At 45.7% G+C, this 26,233-nt stretch overlaps 1 protein-coding gene across 1 annotated transcript; it reads left to right on the top strand.

Annotated features, from left to right (window-relative positions):
* The first annotated feature begins 952 nt into the window (after nucleotides 1-952).
* Nucleotides 953-24,276, top strand: VXN (vexin). The gene is made up of 6 exons (XM_059901808.1): nucleotides 953-1,019; nucleotides 6,851-6,906; nucleotides 14,744-14,894; nucleotides 18,921-18,982; nucleotides 21,700-21,791; nucleotides 23,689-24,276. Exons 1-6 carry the CDS (start codon nucleotides 953-955, stop codon nucleotides 23,870-23,872), a joined length of 612 nt encoding a protein of 203 aa, XP_059757791.1. The 3' UTR covers nucleotides 23,873-24,276.
* The last annotated feature ends 1,957 nt before the right edge of the window (nucleotides 24,277-26,233 follow it).

Genomic DNA, 26,233 nt, shown 5'->3' with positions numbered 1-26,233 from the left:
TGTATGTATGCATACCTTATTTTTGTGTATGTATACCTTATTTTTGTGTATGTATATTTTTGTGTATGTATTTTTGTGTATGTATGCATACCTTATTTTTGTGTATGTATACCTTATTTTTGTGTATGTATATTTTTGTGTATGTATATAGAATATATAGGATAAAATATAGGAGATATATATAGGACAGTAGGATATTTAGGACAGTATACAATATATTAGGACATTTAGGATAATAAAAATACAACCTCCCTGTAGTTGGGCACCTCAAGCGTCAGGCACTGCTTGTTACCCCCATTCCTGCAAGCACCTGCAGGCTTGTACAGGAGATGCTAAACACACAGCTCTCTAGAAATGTCAGCCTTGTCATGTACTGGCATGAGGCGAGAACGCTCTGGAAGAACAGTCCTTTTGTTTAAAATAGAAACTTTCAAGGAAGCCAAATTGACACATGACAAATTGCTGAATAGCCAGTTCTGGAGGGAGGGGGAAAAAAAAGCGCCTCTTCATCTCTGAAATGAAAAGGGAAATTGCTGGTACCAAAATTCACGTTTCCTTTTCGGTAAAATCCTCCAGCCACGCTTGGCGCTACGCTACCCGAGTAGGCGATTTCACTTCATCACCACTTCACAAAAGACTTCCAAATTCACTGCGGCAGACACGGCAAAATAAAAATGTTAAATACATCCTGGCCGCGAGGGGACTGAAGCCTCCAGGCTCCATCAAAGGTTCGCAATAATAGGATTCATAAAAAAAAAAAAAAAAAAGACAGATGGGATTAGAAAATGTTGCAGTGAAGACTCTGGAATGAGATGAGATCACAGCACCAGCCTGTCTTTTGTGGACCGGCACAATGATCCCCGAGCCAGACTGGATTAGGAAACCTCGCGACTAGGGGTTCAGAGAGAGGCCTCCGGTTCCCAGGCACTTTTGGGGAGAGAAGGCTGAAACGATGCATCAGATTTACAGCTGCAGTGATGAAAATATAGAAGTTTTCACCACCGTGATTCCTTCCAAGGGTGAGTAAAATTGCCCTTGACTGTTTCCTTAACGTGGCAGGTTAAGCAGGAGGGTAAAGACAGTCATATGCTGTCTTACTACGGTTTACCCCCAGGTTTCTGAGGTCGGATGGTCTCTCTGTTTTGATGGTGTTTGTGGTTGTTTCTGAAAAGGAGGCATATGGATGAACATCAATCATTGAGAAACAATCCATCAAAGGGGAAATGAGGGCAGCTAACTACTCCTCGTTTTACTTAATTCGATACTGGCAACCCAGTACGCCAAACGAAAGTGACAGCAAGCCATTGTTTTAGGAAACAGACATGAAAACAAAATTCCCAGGGCAGATAGATTCTTTCCTCTTCTCCAGTGAGCAAGTGGGTTCTGAAATGAGAAGCAGCTGGCTCAAAAGTATGATTTCTAACTGTGCCGTGAAATATGAGGAGGGATCCTGCTGGCAGTGGCCTGAAGTCCAATGAAGTGGTCCAAGAATGCCCTGACCCGGGCTGGCCTCTGCACAGACCCCAGGGCCGCGCTCCCAAACTTAACCTGGCACTGGCACCGCCAAAGAGTGTGACTTTGTAAAAGCCCTGCTGCTCTGAGGTGAATGGTGTCAAGGCCCGGGAAGGGCTCTGTGTCCCTGGATAGTTCCCTTGCCCCCTGCAGAGCTGGGCCCTGTCTCCTACCACCCCTGTGCTCTCCCTGCAGCCTCTGTATTGCTGGGAGAGCCCGGGAGCCCGGCTTAGCCCCTGGTCTCATTGTCAGACTGAATGAAGAGGGCCGGATGTCTGCTGGTGCTGTGACCCCCTGTTCAAACAACCCCTTCCTTCTTCCCATGTCAGCCATCGACATGGCCACTCCTGGGGGGAAGGGAGAGACTCAGTCTGGCCACAAAGAGAAAGCCAGCAGAACATAAATTAAGCTTTAGACATCTATTGCCAGACAGAGGGAGAGAAAAAAAAGCTGGGAGTCTGCCCACGTGCTGAAGTTGGGATACCCTCTGGAGACTCGGGAATGTACCTGAAAAGTCACAGCCGACCCTCTGACCCAACAGTTCCACTCCTGTAAATGCTCTTATACGTGGATGCTTACAGGGCCACTGGGTCTCCAAGGGCAAAACTGAAAACAACTTAAATGTCCTTGAAGAGGGGAAGGGGTAAAATGTGGTGTCATCAGACTCTGGAATACTCCACAGTAGTCAACAGGGAAAAGAACTGGATCTATGTGTGTGGACACAGCTCTCAAGAGCATCATGTTGAGAGAAAAAAAAAAGCAGGCTAAAAATTATTAAATTTGTACAGTACTATATATTGTTTATGGATACATATCTAGAGAAAAGCATAAAAAACATAGGCTGGAAAGACACAGATAAAGTTAGTGATATTAGTAGCCCTGGAGAGGGAGGAAAGTAGAACTGGGGAAGAGTAGAAAAGGGACCAAAACTTGTCCTCTCATTTGTTATTTCTTTTGTATGAGAAGAAAACAAATTGAAAGCAAATATGAAAATGTTAAAATGTCTATGTTCTATAATTTTTTTCCATTTAAAAAAATTTAAGGGAGAAAAACATCAAAGCTGAATGGCCCTATTAAATTTAAAACTTATTACACAATTCAGGAGCAATGTCATACTTCACCTGAAGAAAATCATTCAAAACAGGGCCTTTGAATCCATTTGCTTAGCAGAGTAGTCAAGAGACCCACCACCACTTGTACGCTGTGTGACCTTGGGCAGGCACTTAACCTCTCTGGGCCTGAGTTTCCACTCTTATAAAAAAGGAAGAACTAGAACTTACCTAACTCCCAAGGTTATTATGGGGGGAAAAAATGAGATATAGACAAAATACATAAAGCATCTAGAACAGTACCTGGCATGGTAGTAAGCACCATTAAATACATCACTTACAAAGTGATTTCTATTTTTATTCCATATTTTGAGCAATGAATACGTTTAGTCAAAGATAAATATTCCATCCTGTATTTCTTTCTTGCCATTTTTATTCATGGCCACCTCCTGGTATTAAACCAGTCATCAGTATTCATGGACATGTCACTGCTCAGGAAGCTGTTCTCTAGAAAAGGAATATTCGCAGTTTTATATTAGACTGTAAGTGGAAGAAGTCCGCCTCTTCCTACGCCTTGTTTTGCCTCATCTCGCCTTCTCCAGAGCATCAAGCATAAGGCTCTCAGTGGGCGAAGACGGGGCCAGGTCCTCCTCAGTCACTGCTTATGAGAGAGATTGGTAACTCTTCACTCCATCCCCACGTTCCCTGCCTGCAGAAATAGAGGTTGGTTTGATTTTCTCTAACAAGGGTTATAGTCTTCCCTGGTATGCCCTTTCCCACACGCTCCTGTTTAGCCGTGTGTCTTCAACGTGCAATGAACAAAACATTTACCGAGCACAAGTTCAGCAACCTAGTGTTTAAGAGCGCAGGCCTTGTTCCACCACCAACTGTGTGACCCTAACCCTCAGTATCTACCTAAGAAATAGAGTTAATGAAGACACCCAACCCCAAAGAGTTGCTGTGAGGAGTGAATGAGAGAAGGAAATAAGTCGTCACCTAGTAAAGCTCAATGCGAGCCATTATCACATTTATCGTCGTTGTATTATATCCCTGTTTCCAACATACACACATACATATATAATGGGTTCAACCTAAATCTATGTATTTTTTTTAGCTGAGCCATCTTAAAGCTCACAAAAATATGGCGACAGCAAGTGTTATGGTGTTTCTTAAGTATTTTAAGGCACAAGACATAGATCAAGTCTGTAACTGAGGACAAGTGTGTATTTTTACTTCCGGAAGAGAGAAGGAGAGCCCTTTAAGGGAAAGATTTCATAGGCACAGTTCACAGTAAATATAAAAGATAAAATCTGTGGTTTTACCAAGAAGTTATACCAGAAGTTATTTCCTGAAGCTCACCAGTGGGTTTAATTCTAAGGTGAACAGCATTCAAAATAATTCTCTTGGGGATAAACAACAATGCGGCAGGGTTGGCAAGGGGAGTCGGGGAACAGCAGGGGGAAGTGGAGAAAACTCCAGAAAGAGAACTCCTGACAGAGGCTACAGTCTCTAGAAGTTATCACCTATTCCTTCCACCTGCCCTCACCTTGCAGAGAAAGAGGAGAATTGTATCAATAATAACCACCAGTAATTCCTGGGAACTCACTCTTTGCCAGGCGCCGGGCCAAGGGCTTGATAAAGATTAGACCATTTAATTCTCACCGCAGCCCTCTGAGGTAGGTGCAAGTTTTACCAGATGAGGAAAGTGAAGCTTAGCAAGGATGAGTCATTCGCCCAAGTCACACAGCTGGCAAGTGGTCAAGTTGGGCTTTACACCCAAGTGAAAGGAGTCCGGAGCCCTGGCTCTTAACCAGCCTCTGCTCGCCTGGCTTTGTGGCAGCAGGCGCCCTGCAGAAAATAACACAGCTCTCACCGGAGCACTAATCTGAGATGTGACAAGAAGTCATTTCCATTCTAGGCAGGGCAGTGGCAGGGTGGGATTTCACTTCCAAGTAAACCAAGTAAATCACTTTAGCGTCAATGTGCAAAAGAGATGTCCGGGTGCCTCCACTTTCAACCAAATGCACACCTTTTTCCAACCAGGTAACTTTTTTATGGCTAACTGATGCTTCAAGTTTTTTTTTTATTTACTGTGGTAAATAAAATTTACCATTTAACTATTTAAGTGTTCAGTTCTGTGGCATTAAGTACATTCATATGGTTGTGCAATCATCACCACTATCCATTTCCTGAATTTCTTCATCTTCCCAAACTGACACTCTGTACCCATTAAATAACAACTCCCCATTCCCTCCTTCTTCCAGCCCCTGGTAACCTCTGTTCTACTTTGTGTCTCTATGAATTTGACTAGTTGAGGTATCTCATATAAGCAGACTCATACAATATTTGTCCCTTTGTATCTGGTTTATTTCACTTAGCTTAACGTTTTCAAGGTTCATCCATGTTAGAGCATGTTTCAGAATTTCATTCTTTTTTAAGGCTGAATGATATTCCATTGTATGTCTATACCACATTCAGTTTGTCCATTAATTTGTTAAGGGACATTTGGGTTGTTTCCACCTTTCAGCTATTATGAATAGTGCTGCTATGAGCTTTGGTGCACTGGACCAAGTAACATCTAAAATTGCAATTGCCCACCTCCTAGAGTAATGGAAACAAAAACAAACAAATGGGACTTAATTAAACTTAAAAGCTTTTGCACAGCAAAGGAAACCATAAACAAGACAAAAAGACAACCCTCAGAATGGGAGAAAATATTTGCAAATGAAACAACAGACAAAGGATTAATCTCCAAAATATACAAACAGCTCATGGAGCTCAATATCAAAAAAAAAAAAAAAAAAACCAAACCAGTTAAAAAATGGGCAGAAGACTTAAACAGACATTTCACCAAGGAAGACATATAGATGGCCAAGAGGCACATGAAAAGATGCTCAACATCACTAATTATTAGAGAAATGCAAATCAAAACTACAATGAGGTATCACCTCATGCCAGTCAAAATGGCCATTATCAAAAAATCTAGAAACAATAAATGCTGTAAAGGGTGCGGTGAAAAGGGAACCCTCCTGCACTGTTGGTGGGAATGTAAATTGATACAGCCACTATGGAAACCTCCAGTATGGAGGTTCCTTAAAAAACTGAAAATAGAACTACCATATGACCCAGCAATCCCACTACTGGCATATACCCTGAGAAAACCCTAATTCAAAAAGTGTCATGTACCACAATGTTCGTTGCAGCACTGTTTACAATAGCCAGGACATGGAACCAACCTAAGTGTCCATCGACAGACGAATGGATAAAGAAGATGTGGCACATATATACAATGGAATATTACTCAGCATAAAAAGAAATGAAACTGAGTTATTTGTAGTGAGGTGGATGGACCTAGAGTCTGTCATATAGAGTAAAGTCAGTCAGAAAGAGAAAAACAAATACCATATGCTAACACATATATATGGAATCTAAAAAAAAAAAGGTACTGATGAACCTAGTTGCAGGGCAGGAATAAAGAGGTAGACATAGAAAATAGACTTGAGGACATGGGTGGGAGGGCGAAGCTGGGGCGAAGTGAGAGTAGCATCGACATATATACACTACCAAATGTAAAAGAGTTGGCTGGGGCTTCCCTGGTGGCGCAGTGGTTGAGAATCTGCCTGCCAATGCAGGGGACACGGGTTCGAGCCCTGGTCTGGGAGGATCCCACATGCCGCGGAGCAACTAGGCCCGTGAGCCACAGCTACTGAGCCTGCGCGTCTGGAGCCTGTGCTCCGCAACAAGAGAGGCCGCGATAGTGAGAGGCCCGCGCACCGCGATGAAGAGTGGCCCCCGCTTGCCACAACTAGAGAAAGCCCTCGCCCAGAAATGAAGACCCAACACAGCCATAAATAAATAAATAAATACTTTTAAAAAAAATGTGTTAAATGTTTAAAAAAAAAAAAAAAGAGTTGGCTGGTGGGAAGCAGCAGCATAGCACAGGGAGATCAGCTGGGGGCTTTGCGATGACCTAGAGGGGTGGGATAGGGAGGATGGCAGGGAGGCTCAAGAGGGAGGGGATATGGGGACCTGCGTATGCATATGGCTGATCTGCTTTGTTGTGCAACATCAACTAACACAACTAACACAGTATTGTGAAGCAATTATACTCCAATAAAGATTAAAAAAATAAAATAAAAATAAAATTGCAATTGCACCCGCCTCTTCTTCCCAACCCCCCTCCTCTGGGCCCTGTCCCACTCCAGGTGCAAACCCTCTCCGTATTGCTACTGTAGCTACATCAGTCTCACAGGTGTTCTCTAAAACCATTCCTTTCTCTCTCTTTGCAGTGTCCAGTCCAGCCAGAAGAAGAGTCAAGAGCTCTCAACATCTCTTAACCAAGAATGTAAGAAAACTTCAGTTTTGATCCCTTTTGTTGACTTTCATTAAAAAAGCAGTGTCTAGCTTCTTCACTCCCCACCTCCCCCCTCCATCCACGCTCTCCACGGCCTGGAAAGTTTTCCATAGCCCATGTTGCTGTTGCATTCTCCATCCTCCACGTAACCAAAACAACTGACAAATGTCCACCAGACAACAAACAGTCCTGAACTGGACCCCCTTCTGTCATTTTCCCCACAGAGAGTAATTTTCATTTTATATACACATTTTTTTCTTAAACAGAGTCCACAGTGTGGGTAGAGCGTCCCTGACTTGGGTGTTCTATTGTTGGCATTTGCAATGTTCCACTTTTTCACTATTATAAATAGCAGTACAATGAATTTATTTGTACAAAATACTATTTTTTGGATTAATCCTGTGGTGCATAGGCCTCAAAGTAGAATTAACAAGTAAAAGGATAAGAACAGTTTCATCCATCCATCCATCCATCCATCCATTCATCCATCCATCCATCCATCATTTGCATTCCTACTCCTGTGCTAGAGCGGAGAATAGAACAGTGATTTTTAAAAGATGGTTTCTGCTTCTAGTTTCGTCACATACTACCGGGAATTCTGGACAGCTGCCAGGCTTCCAACAATGCTTTTCCATTTCCCTCCAGCCTCACCAGCACTGGCTTTCATTTCTTTGTATTATTTTTTGCTTCTTTAATAAGCACATGCATTACCTTAAAATTAGTTTACATGTCTTTAGAGCCTGTGAATTTCTCATTTTACTTACAGATTTCTTTATATATAAGCTGTCAATACATCTTTGCACTTTAAAAGTTTTATTTTAATTGCTAATTGTTCCCTCTTGGTTATACTGGAGTTTCTATCACAATTGTTTTTGTAGAACACTATTTTGATTTTCCAAGTATCTCAATTTTTAAAATTCTATTCTCCATTTTAAAAGATTTTTTTAAGTGTCCTGGGAATGAGATTGGTCTTAGTCGTTGTTGTTTTATATACATTTATTACTTTTTTAATTCCCAAAGCAGGATGGGCCCATTACAAAATTTCAAATACTGAAAAGATGTAAACTATGATATCAGAAAATCCTGAGAAGCTATAGAACATAGTGGTTAGGTATGCAGACTAGAGTCAAACTGCTTGGTTTCTTCCATTTCCCAGTTTTAAATCCCAGTTCTATCCATTTCTAGCTATATGACCTTGGGCACGTTGCCTAACCATTCCAGGACTTGACTTGCTTAGCATTAAAATGGGGAGAGTGAGAGCGCACATCCCAAGAACCATTGGAAGGAGCAAATGATTTAATACATGTAAACTGCTTAGTCCAGAGCCTGATACATACTGAACATTCAATAAGCACTGGAGTTTTTTTAAATGAAAATTTCTCATGTAACAATGCATAATTATCACGCTTTATTGCTCAATAACATGCTGTTTTGCAACTTGCTTTTTTCAGTAAACAAATTTTGAGCATCTTTACATGCCAATTAATACATACAGATCTTCCCCATTCTTTTTAGAGGCTGCATAGTATGCCACTGTATGAATGAATGTACTATAATTTTTTACCCAAACCAAATCTGATGTTTTCTAGATTATTTAACCAAATCATCAATAAATGGGGTTTCCCCATTTTTTCCACTAAAACAATGTCACAAGAAATATTCTTGAACGTATTTTTTATGTTCTTATGCAAATGTTTTTGAGGATAAATTCATAGATATGAAAATGCTGCATCATCAAATCAACACCTTAAACTTACACAATGTTATATGTCAATTTTAAAAAAGAAAGAAAATGCTCAAAGCATATGAGCATTGAAAAAATTTTATAGCTATTGCCAAATTCTTAGCAACTGTTTTAAACTACCTTTACCAGAACACCTGAGCCAACACTATATGGTATCAAATGTTGTTAACCTTTGACAATCTGATAGGTGAAAACATCTCATTGTTTTAATTTGCATTTCTTTAGTAATTAATATCATTCTTCATCGTTTCATAGATTTTGATATTTTCTCCCTATGGGTTAAAAGACATGTCTTTTGCTCATTTTTCTGTCAGTGGTTTATCCTTTTTTTAAAATGACTTTGAGAATATTTATATACTAAGAAAGAAAGGGCTTTTAATGGGTTCTTTGTTGTAGTGCAAGAAATTCTTGTATTTCTCATGATCCCTAAAAACTTAAGCACACAGTCTAGAAGGAAAATGCTCCTGACTTTCAAGGAGCAGTGGGTGTCACCAAAAATGGAAAGGGGAGGGGTTGTTTGTAGGTAATTTAGAGTTTGAGCACAGACTTGAGTTTGGCATTACAGTTGGTCCCTGACTTATGACAGTCTGACTTTCATGATTTTTGTCTTTACGATGGTGCCAAAGCGAAATGCATTCAGAGACCATACTTGGAATTTTGAATTTTGATCTCTCCCCAGGCTAGCGATATGGGGTACAACATACTCTCTTGTAATGCTGGGCAGCACAGCAAGCCGCAGCCTCCCACCAGCCACACGATCACGAGGGTAAACAAGGATACACTCAGAACCATCCTGGACCCAGACAAGCATTCTGTTTCTCACTTTCAGTACAGTATTCAGTCAATTACATGAGATATTCAACACTTTATTATAAAATAGGCTTTGTGTGAGATGATTTTGCCCAACCATAGATTGATGTAAGTGTTCTGAGCACGTTTAAGGTAGGCTCAGCTAAGCTATGATGTTTGGTAGGTTAGCTGTATAAAATGCATTTTCAACTTATGATATTTTAGGGGTATTTATCAGGACGTAACCCCACTGTAAGTCAAGGAAGATCTGTACTCTGGATTTGAAGGAGCCACAAGTCATTCATGACTCAGGGAAGATCCTTTGGGAATTAGGAATATTTAGTTTTCAACCAAGTTCTTGCCTTGAATTTCTAACCTTAAACAGTGTTTCTGTCTGAATCACCACTTATACCAATACCTACTGGCTTTATAAGGACAAAACTGTGATTACAAAAGCTTAAAAATAGAAACTAAATCATACTGTCTAGGATATAAATAGGGTGCTAGGGAAGAAATTTCTCAAGGGATTTAGAACCCAAATAAAGGAGACAACTCTCTATGGTGGAACTGAAGCTACAGGGGCATGAGATTCACGAAGCCCCCAAAACATGGGGCACTGCCTCCTGGAGCATCCATTGACTTCAGCCAGGCTCTGTAGAACCAAGCTCCCAGCTTTCCTGGGAATGGCTTATGACTGTCCCTCCCTAAAACATTTTTACTCCAAGGGGAAAAAAAATGACTCAAGTATATGAATACAAATAAAAATTGCTTTGGAAGTAAAAAAGAGAAAAAACAGAAGCTAGGGTCTTGTCTTCAAATATGCATTCTTCCTCCAGGTAAGACAGCTTAATAATGCTCTCTGGCCTTTGAGCTCTCCTCTGAATTTTTAATTTCCCCTAACAGCATGACTCATCCTTTGCTCATAAAACTCAGACCCAGCTGTACAGAACAATCAAATTAGAAAAGACAGGAAAGGTCTTAATCCACCAAAGACGGGGGAACTGAGTCCCAAAGAAGAAAAAACTATCTCTGATCTTTTTTCATCCAACTGGCTCTTGGCTTCCCTTTGAGTCCCCGAGAAAATCGTTCATATTTTGCAGCTGCTCTAATGTACCAATATTTATGACTTTGTCCTGAAATTCTTATTTGTCTCTATTCTCACCCCTTGGGCTACCATATGGATGTCAGGTTCCTGCCTTTACAAGTATCTCTCTCCTCTCTGAATCATCCTTAGTGCGGCAGTTTCCTCTCTCTCTGGACCCCTCGTAAGTTACATTTTCTTCTTCTACAGCCACCCACTGTTCCTTCTCTAGATCGTTTCACTAGTCTTTTTCTCCCCAAACCCTCCGATTCTTAGGCAATTTTACTAACATCCTGATCATCCTGATGCCGCAGACATCATAAGAGTAGCTTAAAGGAATAAATTTACACCAAAGCGTGGGTTAGTTAGGCCTTCCAGTGCAATGGAGCCATTGACACCGAGATTCGCAGCCCCTTCATAATAAGCAGCCATCGTCAGGAAAGATGGAGGAATGGAAGTGCAAATGTCACATTCTTCCCAGATTTCAACCTTGTGGAGGAGCGGTGATCTGATTTTTCTGTCTGGTGATCTGATGTTTCAAAATGCACTGAGCAATCAACTGCACTTGAAAATTCTTACCTGGATGTCAGCACTTCCATGGGTCTTACAAAGAGCACTTCCTTAGAAGTTATGAAACCATGATCCTTGTTCAGGCTCTGCCCCTTATAGCTCTGTGACCTTGAAGACACACGGCTTCCTTTGGCCTCAGTTTCCCTGTGTGTAAAATTAGGGAGTTGGGCTAGAACTTTACTCTGGATGCCGTCAACCAAAACCACGATGATCCTCCACCACCTAGGTCTCACCTGTCTTTCTAACTCCCTACCAGCCCCCAGGTCTCTGATCTGAACCCAGCAGGGAAGCATCAATTTATCACAGTGAATCTGATACACAAGGACATTCCCTACTTTCAGCAGGCAATTTGCTGAACTTGGAAAGGAAAATCCAACATTAAACACATCTCCCCTTCACCCCTTCCCCATTCCCCAATCTCACCCTTGTACTCAGGGTGCTAAAGAGCCTGTGCTCAGACCAGTTTGTTCTAAGACCAGCTGCAGTATCCAGCCCAGACCATATCCTACAGACCAGAAAATAACCAGGCTGTCGGGAGGCTTTCAGGAGGCCACAGCCACGCATCCAGCTGTCCGTTCCCTGGTGTGGGCCTGATGCACTGCCCCTGAGCCCTCTCAGAGCCTCCGCAATTGTGGGGCATGAGAAGCAAGCACGAGGCCAGCTAAGAAAGGGAAATCTTCCGAGCTGAGCCCTCTCCTCTTTCCTTTACTGCTTTGGCAACCTTCAGGGCCGAGAAGATACCCTGCTGAGGCACTGGGCCCTAAGTCAGGACCTGGGAAGTAACCAGCCTCACTCCCACCCCGGGAAACCTACATCCAACCAGGGGCAGAGCAGCTAATGCCTCTCCACTCTCTCCCTCCCCATTCCCTTCTCCCACCCACAATGCAGAGGAGGGATGGCTGAGGTTTCTTGTTCCTAAAAGGAAACATTTGCTTCCTTTTCAGGGGAGGAAATGCTGGGCCTCCCCCCTGGACTCCTCAGGCTTTCACATCCGGCCTTACTTCCTCCTTCTACAAAATGGGTCGGAAAACACACCAGTCCTCACTCCTCATTAGAGGGATGCTGAAAAAATGAAAACAAAATTCAAAATACCTGTGATGAGAGGTAGACAGCCAAAGGCTTGAATGTCAGTAATGAGGCTCAGGTCTCTCCCGTTTGACCTGGAGGTCCACATTCCAGGGGGAACCCTGAGGCCAAATGGTACATGTGTCCAAAATGCCATTAATCTAGGAAATTCCAGTATGCTGGGCGACACCACGGCAGAGTGCAGTGCTAAGAGGAGGGAAGGAAAGGGAAAAGCTGAGAGGACTGTCTGTGCAGGGTGGTGAGTCCAGACCACCCTCTACTGCACCTCACAGCCCCCAGTGAGCTGGCGTAGGGCGGACAGGTGCTGCCCCCAGCCTGCACTGAAGGCTTGCTGGAAAACCAACAGAAACACCACCTTCTAATCATTTTGCAATTTACAAACGTATCAAATCAATACATTGTACTCCTTAAACGTATACAATCATATGTGTCAATTTATATCTCAGTAAAGCTGGAGGAAAAATATTTTTAAATTATTGGGGGAAAAATCCCACATTCTGCAGTGCCCAGAAGAGAAAGGGCACTAATCCTAAATGATCCTTAATTACCATCATCTTTCTCCAAAGGCAAAGAATGAATGAGTCTGGGTCCTAAAACGGGCCTGAGAAGAGTTAATTTCCTAAGCCAGATAAGACCAAATTTGGGATATATTACTTTTTTAAGCAAAGGACTATTTGTGATAAACTGAAGCAAAGAGTGACAGCTCCCCTTCCTCTGTTGGGGACATGACCGTTTCCTGATGCTGTAGGTATACAGGTGGCACGGGGAAAGAGAACCTGCTGTGTTCCTGAAATCTCTGCGAATGACCAGCAGTGACTCTGCCCCAGTACAGCAAGGGTGGTCAAGAGGATGACCCCTTTCCACGTAGCCTCGAAGTACCAAAACTGGGGTTTGAACTCAGGTTCGCATGACCCCAAATGGAAATTTATCTTCATCATCATTGACAATCTGATAGGAGAAAAACCAACTTTGTTTTAATTTGCATTTAATTATTATTGTTCAGCACCTTTCATGTTAACCGGCCATTTGCATGTCTATTGTCAATTGTCAGCTGGTTTTTGGCCCCATTTTTCTATTTTTTTTCCTCTTTATTGATTTGTAAGAGTTTTATGTACATAGCGATAATTCCCTATTATATGTAACAAATGTTATATTGAGCCATATTCTATTCTAGTGTTTGCTGTTTGTTTGTTTTTTAACATGCATCTTTGGTCTGTCTGGTATTCATTTTCGTATGAGAAGTGTGGACATGGATCCATTTCCCCCAGTGGCCTGACATTTACTTCAACAATATTTATTAAAGGTCCAATTTTTCTCCACTAAACTGAAATATAACCCTATTATAATACTTAAAGATTCAGTCTTATTTGCTTCAGCTTCCTCTACAATTGTTACATGTGGACAATGGAGGGGAATTCATCAAAGGCTAGACGTAAAGGCTGAAATGGGTCCACCTCACTCACAGATAGACTCAGTGCCAGGATCTGGCACAGAGGTGCCCTCGCAGGATGTCTGTGGAAGGAAGGAACGAGTGAGCAAGAGAATGGGTAAATACAAACCTCAGAGAAGCTGCAGTGTAATGTTGGAAGTTCTAACCTGCTTCAAAGGAGTGAAGACATTCAGAATGAACAACCCCAGTGTCATGGCTATGCATTCAAACATGCACGATATGAGTCCAAAATTGCTAAGATTCCCTTTGTCACTCCCGATATTAAGATAAAATATGGTACTATTTGTCTCAAATTTGTACATTTAAATTATTTCAATGACCTAAGTATTTTTATTATAATTTTAAAGGCCCATTTCAGTGGGCCCTGACAAAAGGGGTATTCCTCTTCATGTACTTTCCCAAAACCACTATTCAGCAGGGGATCATTATTGAAAACACCTTAGCGTGTAGCGCTCCGTTCCGGCTTGCCAGAATTTCCACTTACCAAGCCACAGGTCATGGAAACTCATCTCTCAGCTCCAGCTGACACAGGCACTCTGCAAAGTAGAGGAAACCTGAGCGTCTGGGAGCCGTGCCTGCTTCTTCTGGCCAGCAGGTTCTTCCTTTTTACAACCTGGGAATCAGCTGGGCCCCGAGTCCTCTGCCTAGGTCTCCCCTCAGCTGGAGCATCCAGAAAGCTGTCCTCTACATGAACAAGGGCGCCCACTGAGCTGCAAAGACAGTAAGAGCCCGCTTTCCAGGGCCTGTCCTCATTTCAAATAGCCTGTTCCATTGTCAAACTATGTCCAGCCCTGGGGCAGTTAACTGGCCCCAGTCTGGGGCCTGAGGGCCCAGGCTTCTGACTCTGTGAAGGGACGGCTGGTAAGGAGCCCCCAGAAACCTCATTTTCCTGCACCATGGTGCCGCCGGACATGCTGAAGTTAAACACAACAGTTCACCGTTTCAGGCCAGTCTCCCCAGGTTTCCTCGCTGCTCCCAGCAGTGGCTGGAGTCAGGAAGGCTCCGTGTCAGCACGAGGTCCGTCCGCAAGGCTGCAGTCCTGGCCTCGGCTGTGGAGGCTGAGATTCTAGGGGAGGAACAAGCTGACGGTCCTTCCTCCCCGCCGCAGGTGGTGATCGAGTCCGACCTCTACGCGTCCCGGCCCCTGGAGCTGCTGCAGCACCGCAGCGACCACCGCGACGGCGAGGGCCGCAGGTCGGGCCGCTTCCAGAACGCGCGGCCGCAGGGCGCCCACCCCGCCAAGACCCCCGCCAGGCCTGGTACGTGCGTCACGGCCCGGGTCCCCGGAACCTCCCTGGGGGGGGCAGTGGCCCACTTAGAGCAGCTGCCACGGTGTCCGCGAACTGGCTTGCGTTGGCTCCAGCCACGTCGTGGTCCTCGCGGGCGTCCTCCATCACGCCCGGTGGGCGGAGCACCTGCGCGTGGGGCCGCCGCCTTCCCCAGTGCATGCCGGTCCTGCTGTGAATGCACCTGCTCGGGGCCCCGCCACTGCAGCACCACAAAGCACCTTCTACCTTAGAACACTCGCTGCTGGGTCTGCGTGGTGAGCAAAGATGCTCTCATCTGCCACCTAGCTCCACAGGCAGTCCTGCGGGACTCAGGAGGAGGTAGACATCATTAGACGCTGGGGGGAGAGGAAACCAGGGTACACATGACTCATGAAGCGAAGGAAGCTTACGTTATTTTACAGGGTGTGTGTGTGTGTGTGTGTGTGTGTGTGTGTGTGTGTAATTATACAGGCTCCTTCATCAGCTGCCATCTTAAAATCCCACCATTTTAAATTTGAACGACTTAAACTATTTCAACAATTTTTTTTTCAGGGTTTATTTATTTATTTATTTATTTTTAATCAGTCATCAATTTTATACACATCAGTGTATACATGTCAATCCCAATCACCCAGTTCAGCACACCAAAACTATTTCAACAATTTATAAAAAGAATTTAGAGACAAATTTGTTTTGAAAGCTGGAAACATTAGAGTCTTACCTTCCACACTATTTTGAAAAATGGCTCCCACCCCGAGCAGTTAAACAGGAGTCTGTGTCGAGCCTGCTGAAGTCTGTGATCGTATTTAGCCTTTAATTCCTGGTTTAGGTTATTTCTGTTATGCCCACAGCCTCAAGTTATTCCTATTTTTAACTCCAGAAATACACAAAAAGTCTTGGACATCCTTTTCAAAGCTGTTGGGTGTCAACAGTTTTGTATGTTAGAAGAACTGAAATTAGATTCCATTGAGTGTCTCTCTTTATCCATCCATCTCCTCTCTTTCCTCCCTCATAGATGTTAGATTGGATCTCTAAGGTTTCTTTGGTCACTAACACCCTGATCCTGTTTTTAAGATCCTACGTGTAAGAACCCATAAGTCAAGCTGTATTCTCTAGTTAAGGGATTACATATATACATTTTTATGGAGAGTGAAAGCCTTAGGGAAACCACAATGTGCCTTGCAAATTGAGAAGATAATTTTTTTTCCTCTGTCTATATATAAGTGGGTGGGTGGTTGGGTGGGTGCCTGTGCGTAGAAAGAAAAAGAATATCTTCTCTACAAAATCACAAAATGAATTTAGAGCCATGTTTCTCAAATTTGAATGTGCAGAAGAATACCTGGGAATCTTGTTTTTATGCAGAGTCTAATTCAGTAGGACCAAGTAGGGCCCCAGGTTTTGTTTCTAATAATCTTCCAGATGATGCTGATGATGTTGGTCCAAGGACAACATACTGATTAGCAAGGATTTAGGGACGATCTAATGGGTGGTTCTCCAAGTGGCATCCCTGGAGCCACAGAACCACCTGGGAACTTGCTGGAAATGCAAATTTTGGGCCCCACCCAAGACCTATTTAATCAAATTCCGGGGTAGGGCCCAGCAATCTGTTTTAACAAGCCTGCTCCCAGGGTGACTTTCCCCCTCCCTGAAGGTGGAGGCCCACTGATCTCTGCAAGCACCCCCTGCCGATCTACAGAAGAGAAAACCGAAACCATGGAAACTGTTTGACTTACCCAAGGTGCACTGCTCATCAGCAGCAGAACTGAGATTAAATCTCATGTCTCCTGATTTGCTAGCTAATTGCGTCTTTCCCCCAGAAAATAATGTCTTTCCAGCTGTCTGGTTTTAGGGGCTACTTTCCTCCCTAAGTAGCTTGTGGAAGCTTGGACTGAAGGGGGGAACAGCAAGTTATGAAATGGAAAGACTCTGCCTGATATATGACAGTCAGCTCATGCAGGGAATGTGCTAGTCAGGTTTTAGAAAAAAAGAAAAAAAAGATGGAGCTGGGCATCGATTCAATTCCTTCAGCTCCCACAATCTGACAGATTCCAGAGGGGATGAGAGGGAGGGAGGGTTTCTGAGTCAAAGCCAGACCCACAGGAAAGGCTGGGCACCGGCCTTGGGCACGAGTTTTCCATCCTCCCATCAGAAGGATGTGTGTCTCCAGGGATCTCAAATCTGGAGACGTGTTTCTTTTCTGAGCTAAAGGAGAAGGCTCCTGGGTGCTGTAGGCTTCTCACGTGGGAGAAATATGCTCAGAGGAACCTTGGAAAGAGTGGGAACTCTGAAGCCTTGAGCAGGTGAACCTCAAGTGCCCAGAAAAGGGGACACCCACCTCCTGGGCCGGTGGAATGTCTCCACCAAGATGTCCTTGGGACATCTCAGAATCAACTTGTTCAAATGGAATTCGTCTTCCACCTTCAAACCTCTCTTCCTTTCTCATCTGGGGCCACTATCCATCTTTCCAGCAAGCCGCTGGGATGTTTATCCCAGTACCCCCTTGTCCTCCCCACCCCCGCTCCACACACTAACCACTGACAGTGTCAGTTTCTCCGTATGTCTCATCTCTCCTTGGTACCAATCTCAGGCTACCGGCTCAGACTCCCTTCATCCCTTGTGTGTAGCAGCTAAGCCTGGTCCTCAGCTACCAGTCGCTCTTGCTCCACAAGGCTACCAGAGGGTAGCCTAACGCAGAATCTGCCTCTGCCAACCCTCTACTTTAAACACTGTGTCCTCTCCACCGCCAGCTGCCCTCCAGACCATGCCCAAGGCTCTCCAGGACCCAGTCCTCTGCTCACCTCTCCAGGGCCACCTCCTGTGACACTCCTGTCCCTGCCAATCCATGCACAGAACAGCCCTGAGCTGTGGTGTAATTGTGACCACTCATTATATTCTGTTATATTCTGGACCTTCCCCGACACTGTTCTCTCTGCGGATTGCCCTTCCTGGGTCTCTCCACCTGGCAAACTCCTCCCAGAATGGGTTAGGGGGTCCCTCGGTCAAGTTTTACCAGCCTTGCAAGACCACCAAAGAGGTCAGCTTACCATTCCCTAGGTCTTCCTCACCCAGCTTCATCATAATTGCTGTGCATCTCTAAAGCCTCTGTTTCCTCATCTATTATGACGTCTACCTGTGAGGGTTGTGGTGAGGATTAAATGAGACAATGTTTATGAGTCTTACACTCAGCACAGCGACTGACACAGTAAATGCTCAAAAATATGAGCTACTATCGTCACTTACGCCAGAGCACGGCACACCGTGGTCTGACCTTGGTAGCCTGTAACATCATTTTATTGGCCTTGAGATGTTTTCCTCAGGGTGGGGGGGTGGTATTTCTCTACGCTGTAGTCTGATAGCATGGGGCTCCTCCAGGAACATCTGCCCCAGGAGGGACTCGATTGAAGGCCAGCCTCCCCACTCCACCCCACCCCCGCCCATCACCAGCTACCTCAGCTCAACATCTGGATTCCCAGCAGCGGGTCGAGCCTCAAATAAAGGCATAGAAAGAAGGTTCTCACATACATCTCATGCCACTGCCTCAGGACTCTGATAACCTCCAATCCTCCCACATTATGAGGCTTACTTCCCACAGCAGGCAGGACTTTGGGCTCATTTTCACAGAGGCGTGTCCAGGAGCGGCAGGTTAAAGGACTGATCCCAGCTATAAAGACTTAACTGCTGATAACCTCCTGTGATCTGGTGCCTTAGGAAGAAAGGAGGAGCTAAGGGCACATTCTCTGAGCCCCTACTGCAGGCAGACCCCGTACTGAACACCTCCACACACGTGATCTTATTAGACCTTAGTTCTAACCTCCCCAAGAGCGCCAGGGGTGCAGGTGACCCACTCGACAATTGTCCCATTGCCTGACCCTAGTGCGTGATTTTGCTGCTCAGTACAAAGGCCGTTAGAATATTCCTGGCTTGTGATTGATTAGCTATGGGATAACTGATGCAGAACCCGGGGGAGCTGGAACCCAGAGTACCACTGAGTAACGTCCCCTCCGTTCAACTTTGCAGTGGGGATTTCTGAACCCAAATCAGCAAATCTGTGTGGGAATCGAGCATATAGCAAAGCTTTGGTAAGTAAAATCAACCTGGTTAGCTGTATCTGCTGTGCTTTAAACTTCTTGTCCTGTCTGTGCCATGAAGACAAAGTGTCCTTCGTTCCAGGCCTGAGGATTACTACAAAAGTGTAGCTGAGGGTTCTTTGCTCCTAAAGCCTATCAGCTGGTGGCACACCACTGGCTGCCCCTCTCTTTCTTGCCAGAAATTCAGCTCTTAGGTAAACAGAAGGTATTACCTAGCGGACACCTCAAACGGGGGGGGGAAAGAAGCAGTTTGTGTGGCAGGCCCCTGCCAGGTGGAGGTGTCTGACCAATTCGCAGGGGCAGCTACGGGGGTAAAAAGATGCAAGGGTCTCGAGCACTGTGAAAACACAAAACACCATCAACTCAGAGGGAACTGCTGAAGCACCTCCCACCGGGAGCTCTGGGGCAGGGATTGTCCATCTGGGTTGCCCGAGCTGGACCCAGTTGACCAATCCTTTATATTTTCTTCCTGCTCTTTCAGGGCATGCAGGCTGCCCAGGAGGGCATGACCTTGGGCGAGGTGGCCCTCTGTAGCCAAGGACACCTGAAGGAGCTGAAAGCCACCTGCTCCCTGCCCTCCCCCAGCTGGGCGGCTTGTCTTTCCCTGAAGGGGGAGCGGGTAGTGCATGTCTGGGTCTAGCTCAGCGTCACCCTGAAAAAAATACATCTCCTTCACCATCTTCTGGGCATGAATGTGGGTGTCCCCTGGGTTAGCACAGAAGGGGTGGAGTGGTGGCTGGAGGTGAGGTCAGCTTGGGCGTCCTGGGCTCTGCGGGCATCAGCTCTCGAGATTCATAGATCCTGAGAACTAGAACAGACGGGAGAGAGTGTCTGAGTCACCCACTCGTCCTTATGGAACAAACTGGACAGAGATGTGAGCGCTTTGCTCCTGCTCTGGGCAGGAAATCTAATCCAATTATTTCATTTAGGTCATCCCTGTACTAGGAAAACCACACAAAGGGCAGGGATGGGACAATCAGGATTCCCCTGTCCCGACCTGGGACCCAGGGGAAACTGAGGATGGCTGGGCCGTTGCCACAGAGTGAAGGTGGTCAGGCTGTGACAGCTCGAACTGCTGCCCTCAGCTGAGCCCAAGGCTAAGGGGAGAGGGCAGCTCACTGCCTTGGATTACTTGCCCCCAGCCCCTGGGCTGGACTCAGTGCCCTTGGCAGAGAGGTAGCAGCAGCTGGGAGGCCAGAGCGAGGTGGGATGGGTCAGGGTGGTGATGGGGAGGTGGCCACAAAGGAGGGGGCGACAGTAGTGCAGAGGACAGAGCGGCAGCATGACTGATCCTTTCCTCTGGGTCTGAGACGGTGGGGCTGAGGTCCTGCAGCTCATTGGAGGCCCCCATCCCAGGGCAGAGAGCAATTCAGAGCTCGAACAGCTAAATCTGATTTGATGCTAACATGCACTGGGGCAAACAGGATGGTGGACAGCCCGGGAAGAAGCATGTTTCTGGGCTGCGGGCACGATGGGGAGGGACAGCTCCCGAGAGGCCACAAGGTGGCACAGTGACTCTGCCCACAACCTTTGGCCCGTGCGGGAGAGAAGGGGCAGTGACTCCTGGTGTCCTCAACCTGGAATTTTCCAGCAATTTCAGGAATGTGGTGATCTTAAGCCTTCCCTGGGGCGTGGGGTGGAGGAGCAAAGCAGAGGTCCACTGACTGAACGAACTCGGGACCTAGCCCTGCTTAGGCTACCAGTGACTTTTCAATTCGGTACATGTTTCTTGAGCACTCACCACCTCCTTTAAGGACAGCTGAGGAGGGCCACCAAAGGGTAAGTCCCAGACCCTGTCGTACGCATGCCATTCCTGGGGAGACTGCACCAGCATAAGAAACAAGTAGACAACCGTAAAGAGACAGAATTGGTGGGATGCCAAAACATGTCACATAAGGACTCAGTGCTGTGGGGATGCAGGAGACAGAGAGAAATCAGCTGGGGCACCAGCCTGAGGGGAGGCTTCCTGGAGGAAGTGGTCTTTGAAGGGCAGGCAGAGATGAGGCTTGATCCAGAGAATGAAGGAAAAGCTGGGTGAGGATGCAGCATTGCGTGTGGGCATCAGGAAAGGCAGGACCAGCCCTGCTGGGACAGAAAGCAGAGCTGCACAGATAAGGTGGAGTCCTGTTGTGAGGGGACTTAAAGAGCAGGGTGCAGAGCTGGCCTCAGTCCACCCTGCAGTGGCGAGACCCTGTGAATCCAGGAGGGGCCCAGGGTGCGGGGCGGGTCTTGTGGGAAAAAAGGAGGTCCTGTCCCAAGGAGGACTGGTCCTGAGGCTGCAGCAGAGAAAAGGGAGAGGGTGACACTGACCTTGCAGAACCTGCAGGATTTGACAGCAAAGTGGACACAGACCATAGGGGTGCAAGGGGGACAGGGCCCTCGCAAGATTGAGTTGCTTGCTTTCAAGTTTCTCTAGGTAGGTGGTTCTCAAAGTGGGGTCCTGGGACTAGAGCACTTGGGAACTTGTTAGAAATGCAGATTCTCGGGCCTACGCGAGACCTACTGACTCAGAAGCTAGGGTGGGCCCAGCATTGCGTTAACAAGCCCCCCCGGAGTTGGGGGGGCGGGGGCTGGTGCCCGCGGCCGTATGAGGACCATTGCCCTGGGTTGATGGTAGTTCAGTTTAGCTGATGCCCTTTCCAATGGCTCCAGCCACTGCCGGAGTTGGGGACATGGCGCCATCCTCACACTCCCTTCTCACAACCTAGATGCCTCCGGTGGCCCGGATCTCGGTGAAAGCTCCCGCCGTCCTGGAGGCGGCAGCTCCGGGCTCGGAGAACGGAGCTGTTCTGACCAGAGGGTAAGTGCTGTGCCTCCAATCTGGCTGCCTCGGGGCTCCCCACCCGCTCCCGTCCTGCTCCTGCGGCCAGAGAGTAACAGGTGGCCCGGCTGTCAGACCCTCAAGAAGCTAAAACAGAATCCCTGCCAGCTGTAAATTACCTTTTAATGAGGGCAATAATCCTGGGTTTCTGTCACGCCACATCAGCTTTTCCCCTAGGATTAAGCTGAAGTGTTTTTGATGGTTTCCACTTCATTAACCCCACTCTTTAGACTAGGAGAAGTCTAAAGAGGGAGGGGTTTTGGTTAATTAGATAAATGTAATCACAGGCCATATGCAGAGCCTCCTGAAGGCATGCTGGTGTCAGAAACGCCTTGTGAATTAGATTAAGGGCCCCTGCCCGGGTAAAAAGTACGTGAGCTACAAATGTTTCAAGCCAAATTTATAACCAGCGCGTTACTATTAACTCTGACCCAGAACCAGCAGCTAGAGTAGCAGGAGTGATAAGCCCCCCGAGGAACGCCCTCACTGCCTTCAACATGGCACAAAGAAGATGGCAAGCAAGAGCCTTAAACTCAACTCAACGTGTACATTTACGCCCCCATCATGATCTTCCAGACTGGAGAGAGCAGAAAAGTGGCTTCGGGGATGATGAAGGGTGTGGGTTCTTGACTCAGATCTGCCTGCGTGCCCGGCACTGCTGCTGACTTGCTATGACTTCAGGCAAGTTATTCAGACCTCTGTGTCCTCGTTTCTTTAAAAACAAAACCAAACCCAAAAAATGGGGATGATCATAACCTCTTCAGAGACTATTGTGAGTATAGGATGAGATAATGTGTGAAGAGCTTAGCTCCAACGGTTGCATCATTTTTTAAGAAGCTTACAATCTGGGAATCGGAAAGACACGTGCTTGGGAAGGTGATAGATGCTCACATGAGGGACCATGCACCACAATATCAACCCAAGGTCTGCACACCTTGAAAGCTGAGGGAGTTAGAGGAGGAACAGACCAGTGTGAAGCCCTTTTAGGTGAAAGAAAGCCATCTGGAATGAATGATAAAAGCCAAGCCACTCAACGTATTGGGACCTAGTTAGAGAAAAGTATCTTTTCAATTGTATTGAGTTTATAGTAGCAAATTGTTCTGAGCAGCAATGGCTGTTGCTGACTGCTGCAGTAACCAGCAAACACGAACCGCGTGCCTCAAGAGAGGCGCCCTTTCCATTCGCGCAGCTGCATTGCAAAGGGTTCTTCTAAATGGCCCGTTTCTCCCTAAGGTTAGACGTTCTCATTTCCATTTGTTCCTGGACCCTGGCTATTGAAAAGAAAACAAAGGCCATTCTTTCACTGAAGGAGAGCAAGTGAGAAAAATGAACATTTATTGAGATGGACGATGTGCCGGATGCTTTATGACCTTATTTTCCTCCTCACAAAAGCCCCTTGAGTTAGATGAAATTATCCCCATTTTGCACATGAGAAGACTGAGGCTGGCTGAGGTCAAATCACTTGCCTGAGGTCACACAGTAAGTAGGGAGCAGGATTCAGCCCCAGGGCTCATGGGCTTTCAATAGCTGACGCTTTGTGACATCTGCTCTTTCCAGCAAGATCGTTTGTGCAGAGGTGGAGGGATGGGGGGTTGGGGTGAGGAGGGGCAGAGTTTGGAACAAGGGCAGAACTTGGGATCCATGAGCCAGTGTGCTCAGGGCCACCTCCTTCCCTCTCCCCATGCAAGGACCTCCCTGGGGCAGGGGGATGGGGTGTCATTCCTGCGTGGGCCCCAGCAGTGACCCTCCACCGTGGTCACAGGATGTATGAGCAGAGGACGAGCCAGGGCTCTGGCGCCTCTTCTCAAGGGCAGCAATTAAAAGACGGGCTCAGCACAGTGACCGCCCTCCTCACCCACCTGCGAATTTTCTGCAGATCCAGGCATCTCAAGAAGATGACTGAAGAGTATCCTACCCTCCCTCAGGGAGCAGAAGCCTCCCTACCGCTGACAGGAAGTGCCTCCTGTGGCGTCCCCAGCATCCTCCGGAAAATGTGGACCAGGCACAAGAAGAAGTCTGAATACATGGGAGCTACCAACAGCGCCTTTGAGGCTGACTAAAGGTGACCCTCCCCAGGTGCCCTGCGCTGGCCCGAGTTCACTGCACAAGGGGAGGAAACTTCCAGATCGGAACTGAGCGACGTTCACCTCTGCTACTAGCTGGTCCACGCACATCACCCTCCAGTACTAACTAATCGCCCTGGCTCAGGAAACGGGAAAGGAACCTCCCTCGAAGGCAAAAGAAAACTGTTCCTTCTTAGAATCGATAAAGCCATTGGTCTGAAAGTGACTTCGGGAGGTCATCAAGTTTATATCCCTATGTTCAAGCAAAATGGCACCAAAATCAAACTTTCCCAACCCATTTTAAAGACCTCCAAGGAAGGAAGCAGGCAATTCCTCAGTCTTCCTTGTGAGTCGTTCTAATTTCCAGTATAAATGTAAGAATTTGATGTTTCAGGCACTTGTAAGCACAATGGTTCTCACTGTTCCTGTCACCATATTTATTTCATCTTGATGAGGTAGGAATTTTAGTGACAAAGCGCTATATATATTTACTTAGTAGTTCTAATATTCATTTGAGGGTATCGTCAAGATCAGTTCTGATGACCATTTGGCATGACTGCATGAATTCTCTATTCTTTTACATGTGATTTTTCTATAGGAAAACATGATTTAAATTTTTGAATGCTAATATTTTCTGAAATGACACAGTCTAGTGGAATTAATAATACCTTGCTTGGGTATAATTATTTTAACTTTTGAAAATGCTCCCCCATCCATTACCTCTTATATTCACAAAATTCCTGTTAAAGAAAGCACAATCATTCCCAATCTACAGATGGGGAAGCTAAGGGCCTTAAGAGGTTATGTGACTAGATACCAGATCGTGGAACTAGATACCAGGTCCTCAGCTTCTGTACCAGACTCCTTGCTTTGCCTACTCTAGTAACTGATTTGAGGATGGTTTTGAGGGGTAGGAATATGTCTCTGGGGGCAATATTTGAAGGAAACGATTTGACAAAGTTAGAACAAGTACATGATATAAATGATATAAACCATTCATATGGTTTCATAATATATCATATTAGGCTTTCCTTCTTTTAATGGAAATGTCATCATCAATTCTATCATCAACATCAGTAGCCTCAAAATGATAACATGATAATGATAGTTACCATTTATTAAATGCTTACTATGTGCCAGGTGTGATAGTGAGCACTTTACATACCTTATCCCGATCTTTCTGCCAACTCTGGGTTAGGTGGCCTTCCCCATTTAATAGACATGGCTTTAAAGTAGTTAAATGATTAGTCTGAAGGCACCTAACCCATATGGGTGTCAGGCTCCAATGCCTGTGTTATAGCTACTCCTTCACACAAGAATATTCAGAACATAGAGAAGAACCAAGGCTAGTAAATAATTTTCATATCAAATGCTAAACATAATTGACTGGCACAGGCTGCCTAGAGTGCTGTGTGGAGCTAGAATCTGAGATAAAGGAGTGCGGTGATCAATTGGTAATGCCTGCCTGTGGAGCGGATTAGTGGGATGTGCCTCGTATATGTGTCATCTGTGGCCTCAACTCTGCCCCCAGGAGGCCTGTTTTCTAATTCAGAAGCTTAAATTAATCCAACCCACTTAACAAAACCAGCGACTCCATGGTGAATTTCAGTCTAAGACCAGGTTGGAAATTGCCATTTTTTGGTTACAAGGAAGACCTGGGCCACATCACTGGTCTCAGACTCAACTGTTACTCACATGCTGCTGCTCCGTGACCACATGTTGCTTTTTGATCTCTGAATTACCTGCTTCCACATCTCCAGGTGAAATGTAAGAAGGCATGGGGGATAAGAGGCCTGGGCTTCTGGGCTTTCACCTTGCTGACCTCTGCTCTTCAACCATTGTTTTAGACTCCGAACACCCAGTCTTCCCATCAGAACATGACTTGGAGATTTGGGCATCAAGTGCTCTTTCAATGAAGTTCCCAATGGACTGTGTAATAGTCTTACAGTGTATGGGTGAAGGGACCCGGAACAAAGGTAGGGAGAAAACACGTAGTTTACACTGGACCTATCAGAGTATCCTATGACTATTTATTTTAACTTATTTACTTTATAACTGATGTCCTCTATTTGTATGTGGCAGCTGGAGATCTACGTAGGCTGGAACTTATTTATTTTTCATTTAAAAATTTCATGATGAAGTGTTTGCCTTGTATAGAACATTTTCATTGGCCAGTTCAAATAAAAATAAAGCCTGCTTTGTTTGTGACATTAATAAATCAGCACAAGAGTATGCCTGGGGCTCCTTCATTGAATGAGAGAAGGCTTTCACAAAGGGAAAGAATTATGCATCTGTACCTCATTGCTCCTTTACCTAAATGAAAAGGATTGTGAGAAAGAACCCAGCATGTTCTTTCCA

The sequence above is a fragment of the Balaenoptera ricei genome, chromosome 17 (genome assembly GCF_028023285.1).
Source record: "Balaenoptera ricei isolate mBalRic1 chromosome 17, mBalRic1.hap2, whole genome shotgun sequence".
Taxonomy (NCBI): Eukaryota; Metazoa; Chordata; class Mammalia; order Artiodactyla; family Balaenopteridae; genus Balaenoptera; species Balaenoptera ricei.
The sequence above is the reverse complement of the archived record's forward strand: the minus strand, read 5'-3'. Positions and strand labels throughout refer to the sequence as shown.